The sequence below is a fragment of the Magallana gigas genome, chromosome 5, assembly GCF_963853765.1.
Source record: "Magallana gigas chromosome 5, xbMagGiga1.1, whole genome shotgun sequence".
NCBI lineage: Eukaryota > Metazoa > Mollusca > Bivalvia > Ostreida > Ostreidae > Magallana > Magallana gigas.
This window is the reverse complement of record NC_088857.1, coordinates 50,843,904-50,867,173: the sequence shown is the minus strand read 5'-3', so window position 1 is coordinate 50,867,173 and position 23,270 is coordinate 50,843,904. Positions and strand designations below refer to the sequence as shown.

Sequence of the window (23,270 nt, the reverse complement as noted above, 5' to 3'; positions counted from 1 at the left end):
GTAAAAAATATTGATGCAAAAATAATAAAAATAATACAAAAGTGCTTTTTTGAAAGTGAATTAACGCGTTCTTATATTTATTATAGTCACACGCCAAAATATTATATTAAAACTACACATGTAGATCTATATACTCCACTTTGCTCCTGAATGACTTATTCATCGCAATAGAACTAATTTTTTCTTACTACATCTAATATATTTTGGCTTCACTCAGTTGCTATAAAATGAGGAAGTTAATATAGACAGGCTGGGTACGTACATTATTTAAACAGTTAAAGAAATATTTTGCAAAAACAAATCAAAGGAATTAGCAAAGTCTAAATTACTTTATGAACTTTTAAAATACTAACACCCGTTCCTGACAAGAACTTTTAAATGAGAGAGAGAGAGAGAGAGAGAGAGAGAGAGAGAGAGAGAGAGAGAGAGAGAGAGAGAGAGAGAGAGAGAGAGAGAGAGAGAGGGGGGCTCTCAAATCGTTTTTAAATGCACAATTTATACGCGCTCTGCTGTAAGTTTAGGGACATATAATATTAAGTTGGGTTTTTTTTTAGAGGAAGAGAGAGTAATTATGCTTTGATATTTTAATTTGTTGAGAAAAAATCTTGGTATCATAGATTTTAGCAATCATTTTTTAATGTTGCTCAAATCATGAATTGAATACATATTAAAAGAAACACAGTATTAGTAATGGCTTTGATTGATGAATGGAACTTGTCTTTTTAGATATTGGAGATATTTCAGAAAACATCGAGTTTTTAAATACTAGTATTCTACGGGGTTTGGATATCAGCAGAGTAAATTATATACTGTATGTACCACAAAAAAATCAAACCTATATACCGCCTTTTCGTATTCTTTTCAGTCGTGACTTAGCAGATGTGAAGATTTGAAGGGATAATTGCATGAAAACAATTTAAACAAAAAAGCAATTGAAATACATAGTGGAAAACAATGAAATCAATTGAAGAAATCCTATATGATGTAAGAGGCGTAAATTTAGTTTGAAGTCCATTCTTTGAGAACTACTTTAGTTTTTGAACATTGACATTAATTTGCATTCTGTATTTTTTCTGATGAGTTTTTAGAGACCCCCGGGTCATCTCTAATTTCCAAAGTTGCCCCCTTTTAATGAAGACTTAATCCATCTACCAAGGACGCTTAGCATTTACTATAGTATATTCAAAGAGATTGATCTTGTGGTTCCAAAGTATACTTTGATCCAATTGAGCCAGTCTGATTACGTATACCCCTACCTTCTTTTAACACCCCTCTGACAATCGTGTATCTTAAATTTGCACTGTCCTATAATATTTTTTTGAATTCCTATAGGAATTTTCATTAATTGTTTTATTCATATACCGGTGTTTTAAAAACCATTTGTGGTTCCAGTCAATTGAGCCAGTCTGATTTTTCTTACCTTCTTTTTACACCCCTCTGACAATCGTGTATGGAGAAGATGATGTTTTCTTTATCAGTCTATAATTGAGCGAAACCAGTTTCAAGAAGTACCCAGAAGTATCTTAAATTTGCACTGTCCTATAATATTTGTTGAATTCCTAAAAGAATTTTCATTAATTGTTTATTCGTATACCGGTGTTAAAATCTATTTTCCTCTGGATAAAATGACACAAAATTGTTTATAAATTGTAAATGTATGCACAATATTATTTCCTTTATCATCTCGAGCTTACGGAAGTGTATTATTGCCACCTTTAACTAGGAATTTTTAATTTTCATGTTGGAATTTCCATAAAAATTGAAATCAATGATTTTAGTTGTAAAGTTTAAATTTCTAACATTGGTCTTGGAATTTCCGAATTTAATGTTGGCATTTTTAAATACTGTTTTTAAAGTAGCACAAATTAATGCGCTTCAATACAGACGTATGTTAGACGTATCAATTATCCTTGTGTGCCCAATTTCGACGGTCCTCTTTTCAGATAAAATGAGCAATAGTTTTGAAAGCTAAGACATTTGTCATGAATATCAATCATAGCTTGCTGTGTTAACATAATTTGATTAACCTTTTTACATTTTGTTATTTCAATATACAAAGTATAAATTCATCAACAAAATTACGGGGGTCGCCATTACTGGGTCCTAAATTCGACGATTGCTTTACATTGTCTTGTCAGTTAAATTTATCCTCACAACATTACTTGTTTTTCATTAATGAATCTTCGGTCCTTGCAGACGATACACCATGTGTTTCGTCATAGTGTTTATATTTTTGTGTTACTTCAGGGTAATGGTGGATTAATAAAATTTGCTGTTTTTTGTTAGGAAAAATTCATAAATTAATTTCTTACTTGTTCGAATTGCATTTTAATAAATACTAGGCCAGTTGATTGCTAGTCTATCATAGTATCATATGCATACAAAATTTCTTTTATTCCTGCGAAAACGAACGAGATGTAAACAAAAGATAAACACCGTCGAAATTTGGACCCTGTTGATTTTAGGACCTTCGACCATAATTTTGTTTTTTAGCGAGCGACCTAAATTGAATATTATATATCTCAAGCATTATTGACTACAATTCTCGTTAGTTTTATTCATTTAACTTGCTCGACTGTTGGTTTTATTTACATGTAGGTCTATTTTGTGTACATATGAAATTGATGAAATTAGTTGACCGAACAATCGAAATAACGTGCCAAAAAGAACAAGCCCGGTAAAATGATGTCAAGTGCTCGTGTACGATATCGATTCACAAGTGTTTGAACGAATTCAATCATTTTTATCGAGAAAAAAATTAATCAAAATTGAAAGTAAAAACATAATAAATCAAGCAAATCAGGGTTTTACCAAAGAGACAAGGTTTAATTGCAAAATTTGTGCGTTTACATACATATCGCGAAAGTTTCGTATTACGTAGCAAAGTTTGTTTAATCGCAAATTTTTCGCGTTACATCACTAAAGTAACGCATTTAAATCGCTAAAATTTCGCGTTTATTCTCGAAAATTACACATTTTCCCCCTATGAAATTTGAGCTTCATAATGGCCTTTCGTATGAACGTTGATCACTCAATGAGGGCAAAAGATGAAATGGGACCGATATTAGGATATTAATGATGTCTTATAATAATTTGTAACACATTATTTCTATAAACAGACCATCTTCCTTCTTTAAGTATTTTACTCTGAAAGGGAGAAATCATGTGGTTTACCCAACTGTCTTATCCAATTAAAAAGAGAATTGTGAATTTCGAATTGACGTCAACATTAAGCGAGCGGGTGCATGTCGTTTGAATTTCGTTTACAAATGAGAAAGAACTACCCGATACTGCTTTAAAATGAAAAAAAGGAATCTCCTTATGAAACGCTATTAGTATATGATGATTTAATTCAAAGTCTTTCAACAAAGTCCTATAATACACAATACGGATCAGTAAAATGCACAATAGGAAAAGAGCTGCACAAAATGTACTATAAAAAAATATAATAAAATGAAATAAAATAAAAATTAGCGATATCCAGTATTCCTCGTACCTACGAATTTATAATCTTGCAATCCGATGTTATTCCCTTAAGAAAAGATTGGTAAAGATATGCATAAGTTACAATTCCCGTTTTATAATTGATTATTTAAGCATATGTTTATAAATATAATGCATATCTAACGCACGACCCATCAGTCATTTTATATACATGTATATCTATTGCAAAGGAATATCAAGATTCCAACTCGTTACCACGATTTGGTCTAGACTAATAGCGTTATAACAAAGCAAAGTATAAAGATTAATACTATTGACTTTCAATCACGAAAGAGTTGTCCTCCATTAAAATGTTGGAATTTTTTCCTTGCTTTGCTAGCCTACAGTTGATTACTTAGCTGAACATTCTCAGAATTAAGAAATAGACTTTGTAATGCTTTAAAATATTGCATGGTTTAGAAAGCATGCAAGCTTTCTGCATGTAAACTGCATTTCTTCCTGGCGGGGTGTTGGGGGTGTTCCAAGGGATAATTTTGTTTGCCAGAAGGGTTCTGATGCCTATTTACGAAAAAAAAAAATTATGTATGAAATTAATAAGTTTGAATCTGGGAAAGGGGGGGGGGGGGTGATATGTTGTTAGGGTTATGCATGTACATGTATGTAAAAAAAAATCTGATCATTTATTTTATTTAGTATCAAAGTATCTTTGCCTTTGAATGGACATGCTAATTAAATATGAAAAAGAAACCAGCTATTTATCTTGTAGAATTCAAACACAAATAAAGTTCATGTATGTACCTTTGTTTTATCAATTACTAGTATATATTTTTTTAAAGTAAAGAGAATTGTTTAAATATAGCAAGAAAAAATCAGCAAAAAAATCTGCATTCTACACAATTCATTATTTCACTTTCATGAAATGTGCAATCACTGAACACAGCACCAAAACTTTATTGCAATAAAGCAATAACTTTCTTAGAAAGGATATATTTCTTTCCTTGTCCGTAATTTAAACACACAATCAAAAGCATAGTTCTTTAGGGGGTGGTTTTGTTGGAATCTTCCCAAGAGTGAAATGATTTGCCTGGAATTCTGCCAATTCTTCAGCAGTCAGTTTGTCCATTGGGGTGTATGTTTTGGAAGCAGCAGCTGTTTGCTGAGGACTTTGAAAGGAAGCACCTGCACTTCCTGTGGGATTTCCAAATGGATTTGCATTAGCTGTTGGTGTTGTGGTCGCATTGCTATTTCCAAATGCATTGTTACTGAGATTTGCATTAGCAGGTGGTTGAGAACCAAAGGTAGCACTAAATCCACCACTACTTGTTCCTGCACCAAAGCCTCCAGAATTTGCTCCAAAACCTCCACTACTTCCAAAGCCTCCAGAAGAACCTGAATTTACACCAAAGCTTCCACTACTTCCAAAGCCTCCAGAGGAACTGGAGTTTGCTCCAAAACCTCCAGATGACCCTGTGTTTGCTCCAAAACCTCCAAGAGATCCAAAGCCTCCAGGTGACCCTGAAACTCCAGATGACCCATCACTAACTCCAAAGGCTCCCATTGATCCAGAAGTGGTCCCAACACCAAACCCTCCAGTTGATGAAGAACCAGCTCCAAAAGTTCCTGCAGATCCGGATGCTCCAAATCCTTGTGTCCCAGTTGAACCAAAACTCCCTGATGACCCAAAACTGGAGGAATCTGCTGAAAAAAACCCCATGTACATGTATATGTTCTTGAGAGAAGGTCAAGAATGTGTAATTGAAATTGTAAATTACTTCAAACAGGAGGCTCATGGGCAGCATTGCTCACCTGGAAAACTAAGTCCAACATTGCAAACTGCAGCATAACAATTTTGGAGAAAACATGTCAGGATTTATTTTTTCCTGTTTACTTTAATGATGCCATCGAAACATCTTTAGGACCCTTCTTAGCCCCTTCAGGTAATGGTTTAAACAAACTTGATAATACCATATATAAGAAACCTTGTGTTTGATTTTACATGCTACTGTAGATTCCTAATCAAACATGAGGGGTAATTCTGTCTGCAAAATAAATCTAAATCCCCCTTTTCCCCAACAGATTTGCACATGCCACTCTTTTTTTATCATTTCCTGATAATAATCTACACATTGATGGGGGTCTGACCTACGATTTAATTATACAATAAACTTCAAAGCCCTTCACCCAGGGATGATTTGTACAAAGTTTGGTTAGAAACAGGCTGAATGTTTTTAGAAAGGATGATTGAAAAGTGAAAACTAAATAAAATGCCTTGTACAAAGGCAACAACAGACAATGATAGGAGGCCAGACAAATTTGATCAAAAAACCTCATAAGCCTTCCACTTAGGTGAGCTAAAATGTTACCAAATGAGTTTTGGCTTGAACCTCCTCCAAATGATGCTCCAAATCCAGATGATGAATGTTCATTAGCTGAGCTGCTGAACAGGGACACTGTGTTGTATGCTACAAATCAAGATTAAACTACAAAATTAATGAAACCCCATTTACTTATAAAACATGTAAAATAAACATCCATCTTTTACCAGAAAGATAAATATTGTCCTAGGGTTTATTGAGAAATTTTTTTATGTTTAACCAGATTTAAAAAGAAAATTAAATTTGTCCCATCGTTACTTGGACATAGGAGTCTGAACCAGGCCAAAAGTTAATCTTGGGATAAAATGTTGTCAGATGCTAAACTGACAACATAATCTAGTACATGTATATCCTGGTAATTACTGTAAAGTGAGAGTTATATAAAGGTTTACAAATAAATATCATTTCTACTTTGATTTATAAATTCTGTGATTCATAATCAGAGTACAATGTATAAATTTCTCTATGTTATGGTAAGTGATAACTTGGATGGACAAAAGAAGCTTAATTTTCAAATACTTACATCCACTGTTTCCTGACCTGTAGAAGTAAAAAAAAATGAAAGGGTAAAAAAAACACAAGGCTAATAAAGGTTTGTTCATTAATTAATACACATCAATTGACAATATCAAGGTATGTTCATCACTACTCCAGTTCCCAACACTATATGCACAATCTAAACTCATATTCTGTCTGGATATTAGTACATATACAACCTTTGGTGCCATCATAAGCATAGAAAGGCATAGAAAACAAAACTGCTTATTGGCATTCAATTTAAAGTTATGAAAAATGTAATCTGGATACCTAAAATCAACTTTATATTTTCCTTGAATAGATAATTCTAAAACTTACCTGTTTTTTCTTAGTCTATACTCATCAATTAAGGATAACTGAAATACAATAAACAGAAAATCCAAGTTATCATCAATATCGTAAATGCTTACAATTGAGTTTATTAAGATTCAATGCGACTGATACATACCAATTTCTGTTTAGTTCGCATATTTGCATTTGCAAGCATCTGTCTTTTTTTGCTGAAATCTGCCATCAAATTCTGAACATACTCTACCTACAAAAATAATCATTGTTAATAATAAAAATATATTTTATGCTGATTCCCCTTTTAAATTTGTTCAAAATTCCTGGATAAAATTGATGGAAACTTTGTCCTTCATAATAATGATATTTCAATTTTTTTTCAAATTAAAGAATTTGCTGCAACCCCTTCATCTCAAGATCATTCAAATGCTTTACAGTAAACACATCAATGTGTACAACACGCGAAACAATGTACTTACATATCCTTGAAAGCTGTTGGATTTTTGAGCCTCATAGGCAAGATGTCTTAGCTCTTCTGGAGAAGTGTCCTGAAAGTCTATCAAAATATAAAACATCACACTTGAACAATAGAGTGTTCTGTACTTGTGTAAAAGACTTTGAACTTGTCATTGTACAGTTTATCCATTATATTCTATATACTGTACATGTAATCGACTCGCAAGAAAATACTTACCAGGAACACAGGGACTGTCTTTTTCAAATCCAATGCAGGAAAATGGCCACATTTTATTTCTTTCCCATTCCTTTACTTCTGATATTAATGTGTTTCTACCAAATTTTTTGTAGAAGATTAGAAATGAAGATTTTATATAGATGAACATGATATGAAAATCTACTAATTTAAAAGTGAAAAACATGTAATCACATTATGTGCAAGAAAGCACTAAAAAAGTTTTTAAACACTAACAATTACGCTTCGGACAAAGGCAAAAATCTTCTATACTTAAAAATGACAGACAAAAGAATATTAATATAAGATAAAGCATGCAAGACAATTCTATATAATTCTTCATAGTCCCTGGAACTGTTTTCTTTGCATTAAGCATTTACCTATTAAGTAGACACATAGACGTTTTGTAGTATCATAATCACATGAATTCGTCCCCATCACCATCTATCCTTTTGATACTTACATTAAGTCATTTGGGGACACCTGCTGTACCACTGGCTTGTTCTGTGTTTTCTGATAGTCGTTGGCAGTCCATTTAAATGGATTGGTTCCACCCCCACCCCCACTAAACCTCGAACCCCCACCCCCTCCTCCTCCCCCTCCCCCAAACAACTGTCTCTGTGCAGCATACGCATAGCCTAGAATAGAAGATAACGCAGGTAATGCAGATAATAATTTTATTATCAGAAAGAGAGCAACAATTTTCTTTTATTTCAATATTTGAAGAATATAAAACAGCAAGAATATTGATAAAAGAGAACTTACCGGCATTCCCTCCTCTTGGATGTTCAAATTTGCAGTTATCACCGTACCTACAATATCCCTGCATGAAAAATTTACAGACAACCATTGTGCAATCGTTATGTTCCCTAGCTTCTTCACAAAGCTGCGAGTTCAAGCTCAATATCCACAATTCCTAAAAAGGGAACTTGGTGTTAAAAACTTCGTTGTAAGCTTCTCAAGTCATAAATGGTTATATCTAACATATGTTCGTTGTAAGCATGGTAAGGCATGGTCTATAAACCAAGCGAAAACTAAATAGTCTAAAAACGTTCACGTTTAGTTCGTGCACTTTCGATTCGAATTTGTTCACGATCCGGAATCTAACATTTGGTTTTAAATTTAGTTTTGTTTATTTATATCCGATCTCAGTAGACAATACATTTTTTATTGTCAAGATATCAAGATAAGGTAAGATTTAATTAAAAGCGTGCTTTTGTCACAGCTCAAACAATCTGCTGACAGCATGCATACATTTTCAATTGTTTTGCAAAAACAGAAATGTTCTTTTCTGTCAATTTTATCTCGTCGTTAAGCTTTAGGCTAAAAGGACCAATGAGTCATATACCAGCTTTAGCACAGATTGCTATTTCTTTCTTGTATATTTCATTTTAAGCATAAAAAGTCTGATTTATGCTATGCCATTGATGCTGATCCAAGTTTTCACTTATGGCATATGGAAGCTTTGTTTGTCTTTGAGATGAAATTAAGCCCTGTTCATGCTTTTTAGGCTGTTAACCAGTGCATATAAAAACTCATAGATATATCATGGTAGCACTAAAAAGTACAATAAGTTATTGAATGGATTTTTTCTCTCAATATGATAGCCCATATGAAGGCATGGACAGGGAGTGGCAACTTGGTAAAACCCTGGCGGAGTGCAACAGGTATATGCTTGACAACCAGATAGACTGTGATGTCACCTTCAGGGTGGGGGAGACCGGGGAGGTGGTCATGGCACACAAGTATGTACTGGGCAGTCGTAGCTCTGTGTTTTATGCAATGCTGTATGGACCTCTGGCAGAGAAAGGAGACATTCTTATCACAGACATGGAACCCCACACATTTCAATGTCTTCTTAGGTAATTGTTAAGATTTCTTTGCGGTAATAATTGGAGAATTTCATATTGTATGCAAGTTCATTTTTATACAGAACGCTAAGTATTTTAAATGGGAATTTTTATTTTATAATGTTCATGAATTGGAAATAATTTTTTTACTCAATTTACTAGTATTTAGATTTTTGATAACTAAAGTAAGTTTGAATCCAGCAACATTTTTATTTTTTAAATGAATTAATCCAAAAACAAAAGTGAATAGACATTAAAAGGTGCAGACATAATACTGTAAAGGTACTACATTTGGCTGTGTATTCTATTTAGCGCAATATTTGGCGGAATGCGGCTTCTGCTAAATCAAGTACATCGCTAAATGCCTTACAAATATGTATAAGAATAGTCACATTCAGAAATACGCTAATTCAAATCCACGCCAACTTGTTTAAAACTAACGCAGTATATCGCATACGCCAAATATAATACGTTTATAGTACATATAACAAGCTCTCATGGCTATAATTAAAAAAGATGTTTGATTTATTCATGCAGCACTTGCCAATAATCTGGCATTGATGTAGATTTTTGAAATGAACAAATTCTGATTTCAGGTACATCTACACAGAGGATGTGACTTTATCTGGAGATGATGTTCTGGCTGTTATGCATGCAGCAAACAAGTACGCAATGGTAGGATTAGAGGACAGGTGTGTCAACTTCTTGATGCAGAATTTAACTGCCGAAAATATTTGCTCTGTCTTGGAAAGTGCTCACTGCTTCAGCAAAGAGTCCGTCAGGAGCCACTGTGTGGAGTTTATTAAGGACTGTCCCGGGGCGTTTGAATCCGAGAACTTTCTCTCACTCTGTGCTGAATGTCTTCGCAAGGTGTTGTTGTTGGATGACTTGGTGATGGATGAGGAGGAGATATTTCATAGAGTCATGCATTGGGCTTCAGTCCAGTGCCAGAATTCAAACTTAGAGGACAATGGACCCAACAGGAGGAGTGTTCTAGACAACTGCCTCTACTGCATACGCTTCCCCATTATGAGTATGCATTTTTTCAATGAAACAGTTTGTAAGGCAAATGTGTTATCAGAGAAAGAGACAGAAGATGTAACAAGGCAAATGGCAGAATTGAAAATTTGTCAGACCAAATTTTGTGTTCGAAAACGTAGAGGAACAGACCAATACAGCTGCAAACGATTCTCCTACGACAGAATTGATGTGAAATGGGGACGAAAGACTGGGAGAATTGACTTTTATGTTGACATTCAAATCCTTCTCACTGGGCTCCTACTGTATGGAGGCCATCACACAAACACCCAGTCTCTGTCTGTGTATGCTGCATTGGAAGATAGTGATAATGATATAGTGTTGACAGATGTGACAAAACAAGTCCATGTAGAACCAGAAAAAACCATTTTCAACCTGAAATTCCCGAAGTCCATCCGACTGGAGCCTGATGTAAGGTACTCAGTGTTTGTACAGAAGGACGGTTGGGAGAGCCACTGGGGAGATGCAGGGATGGCCAGCGTGGTCACACAGGACGTCAACTTTTACTTCTTGACAACATACAAGTCGGAACAGACCAATAGGGCACGCGGGCTCATTCCAGGTCTATTGTTTACCAAAGGGTATAGAACAGATGTGGACCAAGAATCTCTGGGGGTGAAGAGAAAGCTGGAGGATGTTGTTCAGTTCAGTACTTGCTAGGACACATGACACAAATTAATGTTTTGTTTAAATTGCCTTAAGTTTAGCTTTTGCTACAATTTATTCTTCAAATTTTATGGCCAGACAGGTATATATGTATAATCTATATAATTTAACATTTGAAATGGTTGTATTTTTTAAATGATTATTTTTAATTTTACTTACTTGTTGTGAATGACATTCAATGATTTTTCATGGGAATTTCCTTTGCATGCATTAATAACATCACATTTTACATGTATACTCTTAGATTTATTGACAAGGGTCTCTCCTTCTGTATGTTACAAAGATGCTTTACACATTTCTCTACAATATTATAGATACACCAAGTAGTGAAAGAAATTCATTATACCAGTAATATAAATACATGTACCAGGAGATGTGTACATGATGTTTTCATTGTTGTTACTGAGGGAGATTTTAGAAAAATTAGATTTATATGATTTAAAATCATTTATTCATTAATGATACAATGTACATTTATCAGGTGGCCACCCAGTTTTTTTGTTTTTGTTTACATTTTTTTTCAAGTGCAGTAACGAGATTACTTATTAAGAAATACTTTTTTTTCCTAACTTTAATATAGATTTTATATCCTACATTACAATGATATTTTTCATTTTTAAAAAAACTTGTAAATTTGCTCATACTAAGAAATACTGTAAACACCTGTATCAGCTTTCTCCATATCATGCAACTGATTTACATGTCTGTTCTAGTATAAGGACATATGGAAGAGATAATGTATAAGGCACTTGCACCAATGGGAAGGATATTACCTTTTGCAAAATAAAACTCAAATGTCTAAAGTTATAAAAGATTTTATTTTGTAAAATGATGGAAACAAATAAAAAAAAATCAAATTCTTAGTACATGATGTAAATATGCAGGGTTAAGTAAAAAAAATTCATTGTTACTCCACCCTTTCTCAGGGATTAATGTTATTTGCTAGGAAATAAAATGCATACTTAACTTAAAACGAACTTTTTGTTGTTAATGAAAATGATAATTCTTCACAAAATAAAATTTTATACAGGGATCAATCAGTTCAGCTTATATTTACTGTACATTCATGTTTTAACAAATGTATTCATGACTTGAATACATTGTATACAATGATGTGCCTATTAAATGCACCAATCTCCATAAGAATGCGTATTGTGAACAAATATAATGAAGTCAGTTGCACACAGTCACTTGACCATAAATTAGTCCAAACAATGCATTCCTCATTTACAATTACCTCCCTTTCTCTCTTAAAAGAACTTTCATTATCATCTACATTTATCTTGTGTGCAACATTTACACAAACACAATGGCTGCTGTACATCATAGACTTTCACTTCTTCCACTTCTCTGCATGCTGAAAGGAGGTCATGGGACGACCCCCCTGTCCACATGTTCCCACCCCCACTTTACCGTTGACTGCATCAGGGGTTGCAAAGATGCTCTTTTTAACTTTGCCTTTGTTCGTTTTGGAGAAAGTCTGGAAACACGTGAAACAAGAATAAAAATACTCATAAAACAGGATAAGTTTTATTTATATAATGATAAAGTAAAACAAAAATAAGAGATTATTTATATTAAATAACTCAATTTATCTGTAGCCTGTTGTATACCACATAGGATGAACCACTAAAGTACATGATACACACCATGAAACTACATGTACCTGATGCATATCTTTGTTTATAAATAATTCAACTCAGGATTTTTTTTACATAGCTATAACATCCAATTCATGGTATTCAACTACATGTACCTGATGCACATCTTTGTTTATAAATAATTCAACTCAGGATTTTTTTTACATAGCTATAACATCCAATTCATGGTATTCAACTACATGTACCTGATGCATATCTTTGTTTATAAATAATTCAAGTCAGGATTTTTTTTACATAGCTATAACATCCAATTCATGGTATTCAACACTTGAATCCAAACACCACAGTGGGTGGGTGTCAGGAGTTACTCACTTTTGTATTGAAGTCCAGCCATTTGTTCTTCTCTGTCTCCCTCTCTTCCTCCATCTGCTTGAGGCGCTGAGCCTTCTTCTGTTGCTTCTTTCTCCTGTATTCCTTCTGATCTGCTATTTGATCTCGTCTACAATGACCAAAAACAACCGTTCCACTGGACATTTGGATTTTGACGAACAATTTACCGGTATATAGGAATTGTTAAGACTTGCAGAAGGAAAATGGATATTTAAATGAAGTGAAAAATGTATCTATTGACAAATGACCCATCAAGAAATAGTTGTTTCAAATCCATGCACTTCCTCAAATATAGATCATTCTAATTGGTTCAAAAGTCAAATAGATTGCGTGCTCATACATGTACATTTTAATTTTTACTTACTTGGACTTGGGCTTCTTATCTGCATCTTTTTTCTGTTGAGATGGATCAATCTTCCGTAATAATTTGACCTTAAACGAAAAACGATAATATGATTTAAATAACCCGGTAGCTTGTTTAATCTTTTCTCAAATCATATGTGGCCTTTAATTAATTAAGACAAAGTATATACATGTATCCTTGGTTATTCCTGGAAAATATATTTGTGGAACATTGAATAGCCAGATCATTTTAAGGTTTTCGATCATCAATCCGTTACATTACAAAGTACATGTGCATGTACATATATTTTTATCATCACGAAGATGTCATCTATTCTTTATACTTCAATGTCCTATATGTCACACTTTCTTAATAAAGAATGTACCATAAACTGAATGAATCTACAACATCATCCAAGACAACTGTCTTTCTCATTACCTCAGTTACATCTGTGTTTCCATAGCTGTCAAAAGTGATGGCACAAGTCCCATCTTCCAGTATTTCATCAATCTTTGCTTCATACAACCTTTAACAAAGAAGAAAATGAAAAGGAGTTTTAAAAATCATACAAAAATACAGAGATATATTGGTGGGGGTTTTTTGTGTGTAACAAAATTTGAGAAAAAAGGGGGAAATGTGTAACATTTTTTATTCACATCAGTTATTTTATCAACTTATTTAAAGAGTTTCCTATAGCAAATAATACCGGATATACTTTTTGTGTATTTCATATTTTGTGATGTGAAAGTGATCTAAAGTAATCGACCCCCCCCCCCACTCCCAAGGAAAATTAGATAATTGCTAAAATTATCAGATATACAGTATAGCAGTACAGTAAACAAAGGCCTTTGCTGGAGAATGTCCTCTGATAGTTGATATGTTTTAATATACGATAAAAGACTTCGACTTACTGTCCATCTTTGGACCACACAGCCAGACAGGGGTCTCCCACCTTCCACTCTGCGGGCGCAATGTCCTGTAAAGATCCAAGACCACTTCCTGAGGCACTGGCATCGACTGCGATAGCTGTCAACTGCTTGTTTCCGACTAAATCCTCCGTCAGATCAATGACTTCCTACAAATTATACAGCATTCTGAACATATTAACACACCGAAAATGAAATCTGTTTTATTCTATACAAAGATTTTGTACAAAAGTATCTCTGTTTCTGATATTTTCTTTTTTTATGCAATGCCAAACTTGACATTGCTAATTAAACAAGTACCATGAAGCCCTAACTTTGGTACAGAGTTGAGCCCCCTTCTGTACTTACTCATCAGGTTTCTCTTGACACAACGGAATTACAAGAAAATCCATGAAGAACTCGTCTAAAAATATAAGACTCTATACACATTAAGATGTTTTGGATTGATAATATATCCACTACTTTAGCACTTTTATTGAGCCCAACCCTCTTTAATTAAATCTGATCTCAGGTCTGGAATTTCAAATTATATGAATATTAATTAACATTTGATTTAATCAGTTTTATTTTCTTTTAAATGACTTTAAATTTTATTAAAAAAAAAAAATAAATTGTTAATTTTTGCCACTGCTCAAAACAAAAATGAAAAGAAGTAACAATTTTCATGAAACTGTGTCTAGAAACTGTCTATGCACATATCGATGAAAAAATTGAAATGCTTGATAATACTTGTAAACTTGTATTACATTCAGACATACTTCAGACAATCATCTATTTTTTCTGATGGATACAATATATTATAAGGTAATACCCAACCCCACCCACTAACACCTTGAGTGAGAACAGGTGTGTTCCACCATTGACTCACCTGGAGATCTTTTTTAAGCTTATTGAGATCCTCATTATCCGGGTCTGTTGTCAGTGATGCCTCCACCTACAAAAATAAACCTGTAGTAATATCTCATATATTTTGTAAACACAATAAAATACAGTCTAAAACTCCTGTTATAATTTCAAATCATGTCCTGCAAAATGGTGATATGATATTCTCCAGTACATGTAATATGCAAAATTGAAGCACTCATTCATGGTCTACTGACATGATAGGTACATGTACAGATTAAAAGTATATAGTAAAATCCCATGAATTTTATATTGTAAGATACTACACCATCATACATCATGCATATTATATGTCATACTACTTGCATACATTTCAAATTCTGTCCTGCACAAAGGCCTAATGGTAACGTTCCAATATATCATTAAGTATAACTGTTTAAGATAAAATTTGTGTAACTAACAGTATAAAACAATTCACAAGATTTTTTTACTTGCATGGTCCAATGATGTCAAATCAACAAACTCAAACTCTGATTTTTTTTCATTTAAAATTTTTTTTTAATTATATTAAAAAACCCTACTTTTAATAGAAAATTTTGTTAATTGTAAGACTAGAAACAATTCTTTAAGTCAGAACAGTCTATTTTGTATGGGACATCTAAATATCCCTGATTTTGTAAAATAAAATTGCATCACAAAGCACTTCTTGTGTGAATTTTCATATGTAAATAGGACTTTATTAAAGTATTTAATAAACTTCAAGAAATTCTCATTTGCAAAAAATTGTAAACCATAAAGAAAAATGATCTCCTTTCAGCAAGATACCCCTCCGTATATCTAGTATATATAAGTCGGGCATCTGTATATTAGAAGACTAACCACACAAACCCTCATATAGATCTCTCCCAGGCAGATAGGATCATGGGAGCTGAGGTTTTTTTGATGAGGGACTATGTGATATAGAGAGTAATCTATGTGGTTTCAATCTATAACAGCATGCACAGTTACTGTTTATAAAGATGAACTTTATAAAGAGAAGCACCTAAGTGGGTGAGCAATCATAAATTGTATATACACCATCTCCTCACCTACATGTACAGTCAACAAAGTAATCTGAGATTCCTCTGACTCTAAACTCCACTTTTATATTGTGACATGTGTGAAGATTCCATCTAATTCAAAGTGATGGTTCAAATGTTGGTGTTAAGGCCATTTCATAGAAGAATGCATCACATTGACGATATTAGATACAATATAAAAGAGTCGTATTTTAACCAACTGCTTGAGGATAAGGTTGTAAAAGGTGGGCTAAGTCACGACACCAACTGGTGTCACTGAATTCCCACTTTTTAATATGGCATTTGCTATGACTCCCATACATGTCATGATATAAGGAATAAGGAATCATTTTTTGAGTATAATGAGGTGATAATTTCGGTCGGGGTGTGATCAAATCCAATAAAGCCCGAAGGGCTTTATGATAGATTTGATCACACCCCGACCGAAATTATCATCTCATAATATTCAAAGAATGATTCCTTATTACTTATATTTATATAATATTAAGCCATCGTACGATTATATATTTAAATATAACTAAGCAAACCCCGCTGGCGCCTCGATTTGGCGTCATTTGTATTATGGGTTATATAGTACAAAATCGATACGTAGTGTTATCACAGGCAAAGACACTGGAAAATGTAAATATATAAAGTTAGAGTCAGAGAAACTCATATTATGATCCGGTTGTATGATATCGCAGTAGTTAAATCATTAAGTCAAAAAATCTATCAATACGGAAATATTTTCAGAAACTAATGTTATAAATATTGTGAAATTCCTCTATCATATACCTCAGTGATACCGAGTGCAGCAAGAGAATTAATGGTAACAAGTACGTGTATATATTAGAAAATCAGCAGGTCCAGTACAATCACTAGATTTAGCTACGTAGCTTGATTTACCTACATAGCTTTATTTACCTACCTGAAGTAGGTTTATTTAGCTACTCAATCATACTTTTGTCTTAAATGGGCATTTGAACTAAAGTTGCACTAAAGTGCAGCAGTAATTTTCAACTTTCAACTGATCTGAAAACAATTCATAAAAAAATCACTCTTAAAACTGCTGCTCTTTTTGCGCAAATGCAGTCAAAGTTTTAAAAGTTTTAGGGCTATGTATAACTGTTTATGTGTTACCAAACAGCTATTTTCTAAATGGAACAACAACGAAGAACAGTTCTGGTTAACATGATGATTGATTGGTAATAATTCAGCACAATATGAAGTAATCACACTTATCCATGCCTCATCGCATACTAGGTATCATACAGTTAATCAAACAATAGAAATGCATGTGTTTCTTAAAACTGCTCAAACGCAGCGATGTTTTAACTATTTTTGCTCTGGTTTGCTTTTATAAAACTACACAGTACAAAAGTCTGTTTTACATAAAATGCGAAATTGTATAAAGGTAGCTAAATAAACCTACTTCTGGTAGGTGAATAAAGCTATGTAGGTAAATCAAGCTACGTAGCTAAATCTAGTGATTGTACTGGACCTGATCAGTGAAAATGAAAGTTGAACAGGGTTGGCAAAAAAGCGGGAAATACTCATATTTCCCAGGACGGTGGGAAATACTGGTAATTCCCGGGAATTACTGGTATTTTCCGGGAAATACTGGGAAATAAAGTACAACCACATATTATAGTACTTCATACTTAAAACATTAGTCTTAATCAAATCTGTAGGGATGTAAACAATAGTACACCTTGTCAGCTTTATGACATTTTACAGTGTTCTTTGATTTTAACAAGTTTTGACTGGTCAGTAATGCATTAATTATCCTCTTATTAATACTCAAAACATGGTTCATTCATACACAATTGTTATTTTAATTGTTTTTAAGGCTTTAGTCAGGTATAGGTGCATCTGTACAGTTATCATAAACATGATATCAAAAGTTCCATTTTCTGGTTATTTGATAAATGTGAAAATGGGGCAAGAAAATTGTGAAAAATAAAGTGTGACCGTGTTACTACCTCAGTATGCAACACACCTAAGAAGAAGCCAATCAGCCCCACTCATAGTATATATCTCCTCAAAACAGGAGCACAAAACTGTCAAGTGTCAATTATTTGTTAAAACAACATGTGTGATTATTAAATTTTTACTTGTAATACCAATACTAATTATAACCAGAGGCGTAGCTTCCATTGTGGCAATGAGGCAACTGCCTCACTAGAATTTGTTTTGCCCATCAATGGGATTTTTCCTCCCACATAGTAGAAATTCCTTCTTTTGTAAATTTAAGAATTAAACAATTCTAATACATAAAAATGTTGATAATAAACTTTCATCTCAATGTGTTTGGGATGAAAATTTATCAGATTGGGCTCTTGATCCAATAAAATCTTCGAGTTGTTTATGTTAGTTGACAATATTCTCACAGAATTTGCAAACTCCAAATAACGCTAAATCGGCCCATTAAAATTTTGAAGTAAGACAACGATTAAAATAAAAATGTTCATTCATCTAAAATATGTTGGAAGTTTATAATTCAAAAATTTGTATACGACAATACTGTGAATAGATGCTGGTCTGAAATGTAAAATAATAAAACTTCGTTCCGGACAATGTGTTTTTTCACATTCTAAAACTCCCAAATTCATTTTTCGTAGGGGGGCTTCGCCCTCTGAACCTCCCACCAGGGCTCATCCCTGGACCCGCTGGGGGCCTCAGGCGGTCCCCAGGCGGTCCCCAGGCCCCCTGTCGCAATTAATTTGCCTCACTAGAATATTATCTCAAGCTACGCCCCTGATTATAACAGTTTATTTTGTGCTTTGAATTATAAATCTGTAAAACACAAAACTTGAAATTCAAAAAGCTGGACTAAAATTTGTACATTAGCAGCTATAGCAGCGATTGGGAAGGACCTGCGCCACGCGCCATAGTCGCATTTAAGAGAAAAATGGCGCATTAAATCATTTACTCTAAGCGCCGAAGTGCGCATTCAAATTTCGCATCAGTAATAAAAGTTTTAGCGATGTCCGCTGGAAATTTACTCTGTACTACTTACCTAATCGTCTTTCAATACATTCGTTTTAAAACATCAAATTTCATTGGTCGTGTTTGGTAAAACAGAAATAAACAACCAATAAAACGTTTCCACTCATTTATGGGTGGTCTTAAACATACCAGAATTTCCTCCGAAAGAGAAGTTGAAGTCGCCCAGTATTCTGAGTTCTCAATAATATAACCTAACCCTAAATGCAGTAAAATGATGATTATCTAATTGAAAAGACATTTTCATGGCATCAATTAATCCCTGTTGTGATTATTTAAACTCGCGACTGTCTTATCATGCTTATCATGCTTATCGTTAGGGGTTATAAATAATGGTGATGCAACCACAATGTTCATTGAAAATTACAATTGATGTTTATTAATTTAAGTGTTGATACTACCATTAGTTGTAACTTGTAATTAGTTAATAACTCACAAATATAATGTTTAGATAATAAGAAAAAAACTGTTTCCCTTTAGTTATCTTCAAAAGAAAGATTCTCTACATAACGGTAATAATTTGGTCAAAGGGTTTGACTAATACCTCCAAAAAACACAGAAGTACAGGGACTGATTTTATTTATCATTTAGCAAACACCATTACAAAACATTGCATCAATGAAATGTATAAACACATCAAATAGATGAAATTTAACCAATTGGTTAAGTTTTAAATTTTTTTAGAAGTTGTTTTGCTCTAAGTTTGTCCATGAAAATTTCAATTTTACAAAATGGCCCCAATGAATAAATAGATGGCCCTTTCATTATGAAAATGGCCCATTAAAATTAATAACTGGGGGGGCCATAGTCCCATTGACATTTTTGGCCTTCCCATTCACTGCTATAGAAGTCTTTGAGAATAGGTGATCTGGTGAATTTAAGATTCATAAACTGACAGTGAAATGGGAAAGGAATTACAGTCAAGTCGTACCCAACCCGACTCGCACCCAAACCAACTCGTACCCAAATATTTGAGTACGACTTCACTAGTCAACTCGTACCCACGGGGAAAAAATATATTTATACTAGGAAAATAAAATGAATGGCTTTTATTCGTATGTTGTAATGTTTTGTATATTATCGATAACATTAATATGCGAATTGTATAACAAATTTAAAAGAATTTGTTATAAAAATCTGGTATACTATAGTTTTGTACTTGAATGCGGACGGATCAAAGAATGATTATGAGCAGGTTAACTATCATCAATTAAAATTAAAATTAATTGCTTTATGTGATTCCGTTCAACCGATCAACCAATGAGTTTGTCAGCACAAAATAAACATGCTGCTCATAATTAAGAAGAAACACACATTTTCATCACTTTTGGAAGATCAACATGGTTCGAGAGAGGTGTGTTTCCTGCAATAAAATGGTAAGTAAATCACTAGGCCTATATTAGATATTGTTTTATAATTAAAACATATTTTTTTGAGTAATCAAATGGATTAGGCAACAGGCAAAGTTAATTTAAAGTTAAATAAAACATAAATAAAAAACATAACATATGAATGAAAACTATTGTATTTTATTTTCCTAGTATAAATATATTTTTCCCGTGGGTACGAGTTGACTAGTGAAGTCGTACTCAAATATTTGGGTACGAGTTGGGTTGGGTGCGAGTCGGGGGTATCAGGAGAAAACGTACCCAGGAGAAAACGTACCCAATTTCTAGGGTACGTTTTCTCCTGGAGAAAACGTACCCGGGTATGTTTTCTCCAGGAGAAAACGTACCCTATGAAAATAATAAATATACTACTTAATAGTTTTTAATACTTTTAAATACTATTTTACACTAAATATTCCGGAAAGTATGAATTTTATAGATATATGAATTTAATACTTTATATATTTAAAGGGTTTGGACATATAAGATAGTTTTCAAATGCTACTTTTATGCATATTTTAATGCATAAATATATAGAAATGCATTCATTTATTTTAGTACGAATGACCTGTCATACATTGTTATCTGTCTACTTCTTCTAAGTTTTCCAATTTCCATTTACCGTAAGCCTTACATATTTGAGTATTTTTATGCGAGATCCCGTGATTGCCTTTTAATTATAGAGATAATCAATTAAATACCTGAACAGTTATTATTATGTAATGTTATGCATTGCCTCCCCGCGCTAAGGAGGTAGAAATATTCACTCCCCACACATTATACATGTCAGTGCCATCGGAAGCAAATTGAAAGTGGGGGAGGGAGGGTAGGGGCTAGACTTATAAGGATTATTTATTTATGATCAGGAAATCACATATTTACTAAGACTGACTGTTCAGTGTGTTGTAGTTCATCTCGTAGTATTTTTCATATATATGAATCAAACAAATATTTAAAAGACTTGGACTTGATTTGAGCTAAAAAATTTCAACTTAGTTTTATAAATAATTTTCAATAGTTGATAGAATTTCAATGTTCGTTATAAGTAATCTCCTATAAACCTTTGAGACTTTCAAAGTATGGTCAATTCTTGAGACATTTCAGCAATGAAAACAAAAACTCTGAATATAGGTGACATATTATTTTTTTCGTTTATTTACAACCTATATATACATAAAACATGTAAAACGCGCTATCGACTTCTTGAGATATCATCATTTAGTTCTCCAAATTAGATTGCAGTAAAATTCATTATTTAACGGTTTCCTTTATTGTGGATCAATTGCCGACTCAGGCGATGTTCGTGTATGTGAATGTAACAAATTATTGTCTAATTAAACAAAATTATTATCTTAATAATTTATGTACGTGTTATGTATTTAAAAACAACAGCAACATTTGAACAATGTTTATTGTATATTTTATTTTGTTTCATCCAAGAATATTTATGAAAAATACAATTTATTATTTTCACAGGGTACGTTTTCTCCAGGAGAAAACGTACCCGGGTACGTTTTCTCCTGGAGAAAACGTACCCTAGAAATTGGGTACGTTTTCTCCTGGGTACGTTTTCTCCTGGGTACGTTTTCTCCAGCATTCGAGTCGGGTTGGGTACGACTTAACTTGATTCCTGGGAGAGTATGATAAATTGGTTTTTGATGCTTAGTGTTAATATCTTATATCCTAAACATAAGTTTTACGTTGAACTTACTAAAGAGATTAAGATTATAAATTTGTATTTCCCAGTTTAGTGAAAAACAGTAGTATTTACCGGGACGGGAAATACCAGTATTTACCACCGGTAATTCCCACCACTGGTATTTCCCGGCCAACCCTGAAGTTGAATCAGGGGTACTAAGGCCAAAAAAAAATTCTTTCTTGTATTTTAATAAATAACGTGTTCACCTCTGACCTAAAGATTAACATTCCACTGGCTGACTCCCTCCGCTTTTTCAAAAGCTAACCTAGCTGCAGGACTGTAGCTCCCGGTCTGAACAAATTCGGATGGACGACCTGGGAGCTACAGTGCCTCCCATAGTAAAAAACTGCAATTTACGGCGCACAAAAAAATGCGCTAGGTTTTGACTGATTAATCTCATTTACGATCATATTCTGTACAAATATTTAATCCCCAAAAATTCCTCGGACATTTTACTACAGATATTTTCACTTCACTTGCCTCTGATATTCTTTTAAACACCATCCCCAGCCCTGTCAATTAAAGTGGTGCAAGTTTGTTTACATTTAAAAATGGCGACTCTCGATCTCGACGTATATTAACATACTTCATTTTCCGAGGTCGGTTATCAGAAAGAGAAAGTCTGAGGTAAGTAAAGTGATGATATCAGTAGTAAATTTGCTGAAGAATTTTATGGTTCTAATTATTTTTACAGAATTTGTGTGAAAATAAGGTTAATAAGTCCAAACTTAGCGCAATTTTTTGTGCGCCGTAAATTGCAGTTTTTTACTATGGGAGGCACTGTAGCTCCCAGGTCGTCCATCCGAATTTGTTCAGACCGGGAGCTACAGTCCTGCAGCTAAAGCTAACCTTGTGTTGATATTTGGCCAATGACCCCATATCTTTTAACAAAGATCTCTGCCAAATCTGAGTTATATTCAATCCAATCCAATTCTACACGGTCATTGGCACAGAGAGTATTAACAAAGCATTCATAATCATTTAACCACATTATCTATTAATCTGTTTTTACCTGCTGTAACTGTAATTTATATGTTGCTAAATTTTCTTGAAGTTCGTCAGCCATTTTTGTTTCAAAGGAAATAGAAAATTATTAAGAACCAAATCAAAGTTGGATCATTCCCGGAATT

The 23,270-nt window shown here is 33.5% G+C and overlaps 3 protein-coding genes across 4 annotated transcripts; 1 reads left to right on the top strand and 2 right to left on the bottom strand.

Annotated features, from left to right (window-relative positions):
- Positions 1 to 3,332: 3,332 nt before the first annotated feature.
- LOC105347373 (nucleoporin NUP42) lies at positions 3,333 to 8,447 on the bottom strand. 2 transcript variants are annotated; one of them, XM_011456442.4, is made up of 9 exons: positions 8,098 to 8,447; positions 7,796 to 7,970; positions 7,336 to 7,430; positions 7,121 to 7,197; positions 6,805 to 6,891; positions 6,675 to 6,712; positions 6,343 to 6,359; positions 5,808 to 5,906; positions 3,333 to 5,142 (listed from the first exon to the last, which is right to left on the bottom strand). In XM_011456442.4, the coding sequence occupies exons 1-9, from the start codon at positions 8,180 to 8,182 to the stop codon at positions 4,466 to 4,468; spliced, it is 1,350 nt and encodes a 449-aa protein (XP_011454744.3). In that variant the 5' UTR covers positions 8,183 to 8,447; the 3' UTR covers positions 3,333 to 4,465. The 2 variants fall into 2 exon arrangements, with proteins under 2 accessions (XP_011454744.3, XP_011454745.3); XM_011456443.4 differs by having other exon boundaries at positions 3,333 to 5,139.
- LOC105347374 (BTB/POZ domain-containing protein 6) lies at positions 8,448 to 11,919 on the top strand. Its single transcript, XM_011456444.4, has 3 exons — positions 8,448 to 8,523; positions 8,940 to 9,194; positions 9,779 to 11,919. The coding sequence occupies exons 2-3, from the start codon at positions 8,953 to 8,955 to the stop codon at positions 10,878 to 10,880; spliced, it is 1,344 nt and encodes a 447-aa protein (XP_011454746.2). The 5' UTR covers positions 8,448 to 8,523; positions 8,940 to 8,952; the 3' UTR covers positions 10,881 to 11,919.
- Positions 11,686 to 23,269, bottom strand: LOC105347375 (survival of motor neuron-related-splicing factor 30). The gene is made up of 7 exons (XM_034445905.2): positions 23,153 to 23,269; positions 15,015 to 15,080; positions 14,132 to 14,295; positions 13,659 to 13,746; positions 13,242 to 13,309; positions 12,860 to 12,986; positions 11,686 to 12,366 (listed from the first exon to the last, which is right to left on the bottom strand). Exons 1-7 carry the CDS (start codon positions 23,204 to 23,206, stop codon positions 12,220 to 12,222), a joined length of 714 nt encoding a protein of 237 aa, XP_034301796.1. The 5' UTR covers positions 23,207 to 23,269; the 3' UTR covers positions 11,686 to 12,219.
- Position 23,270: the final 1 nt, after the last annotated feature.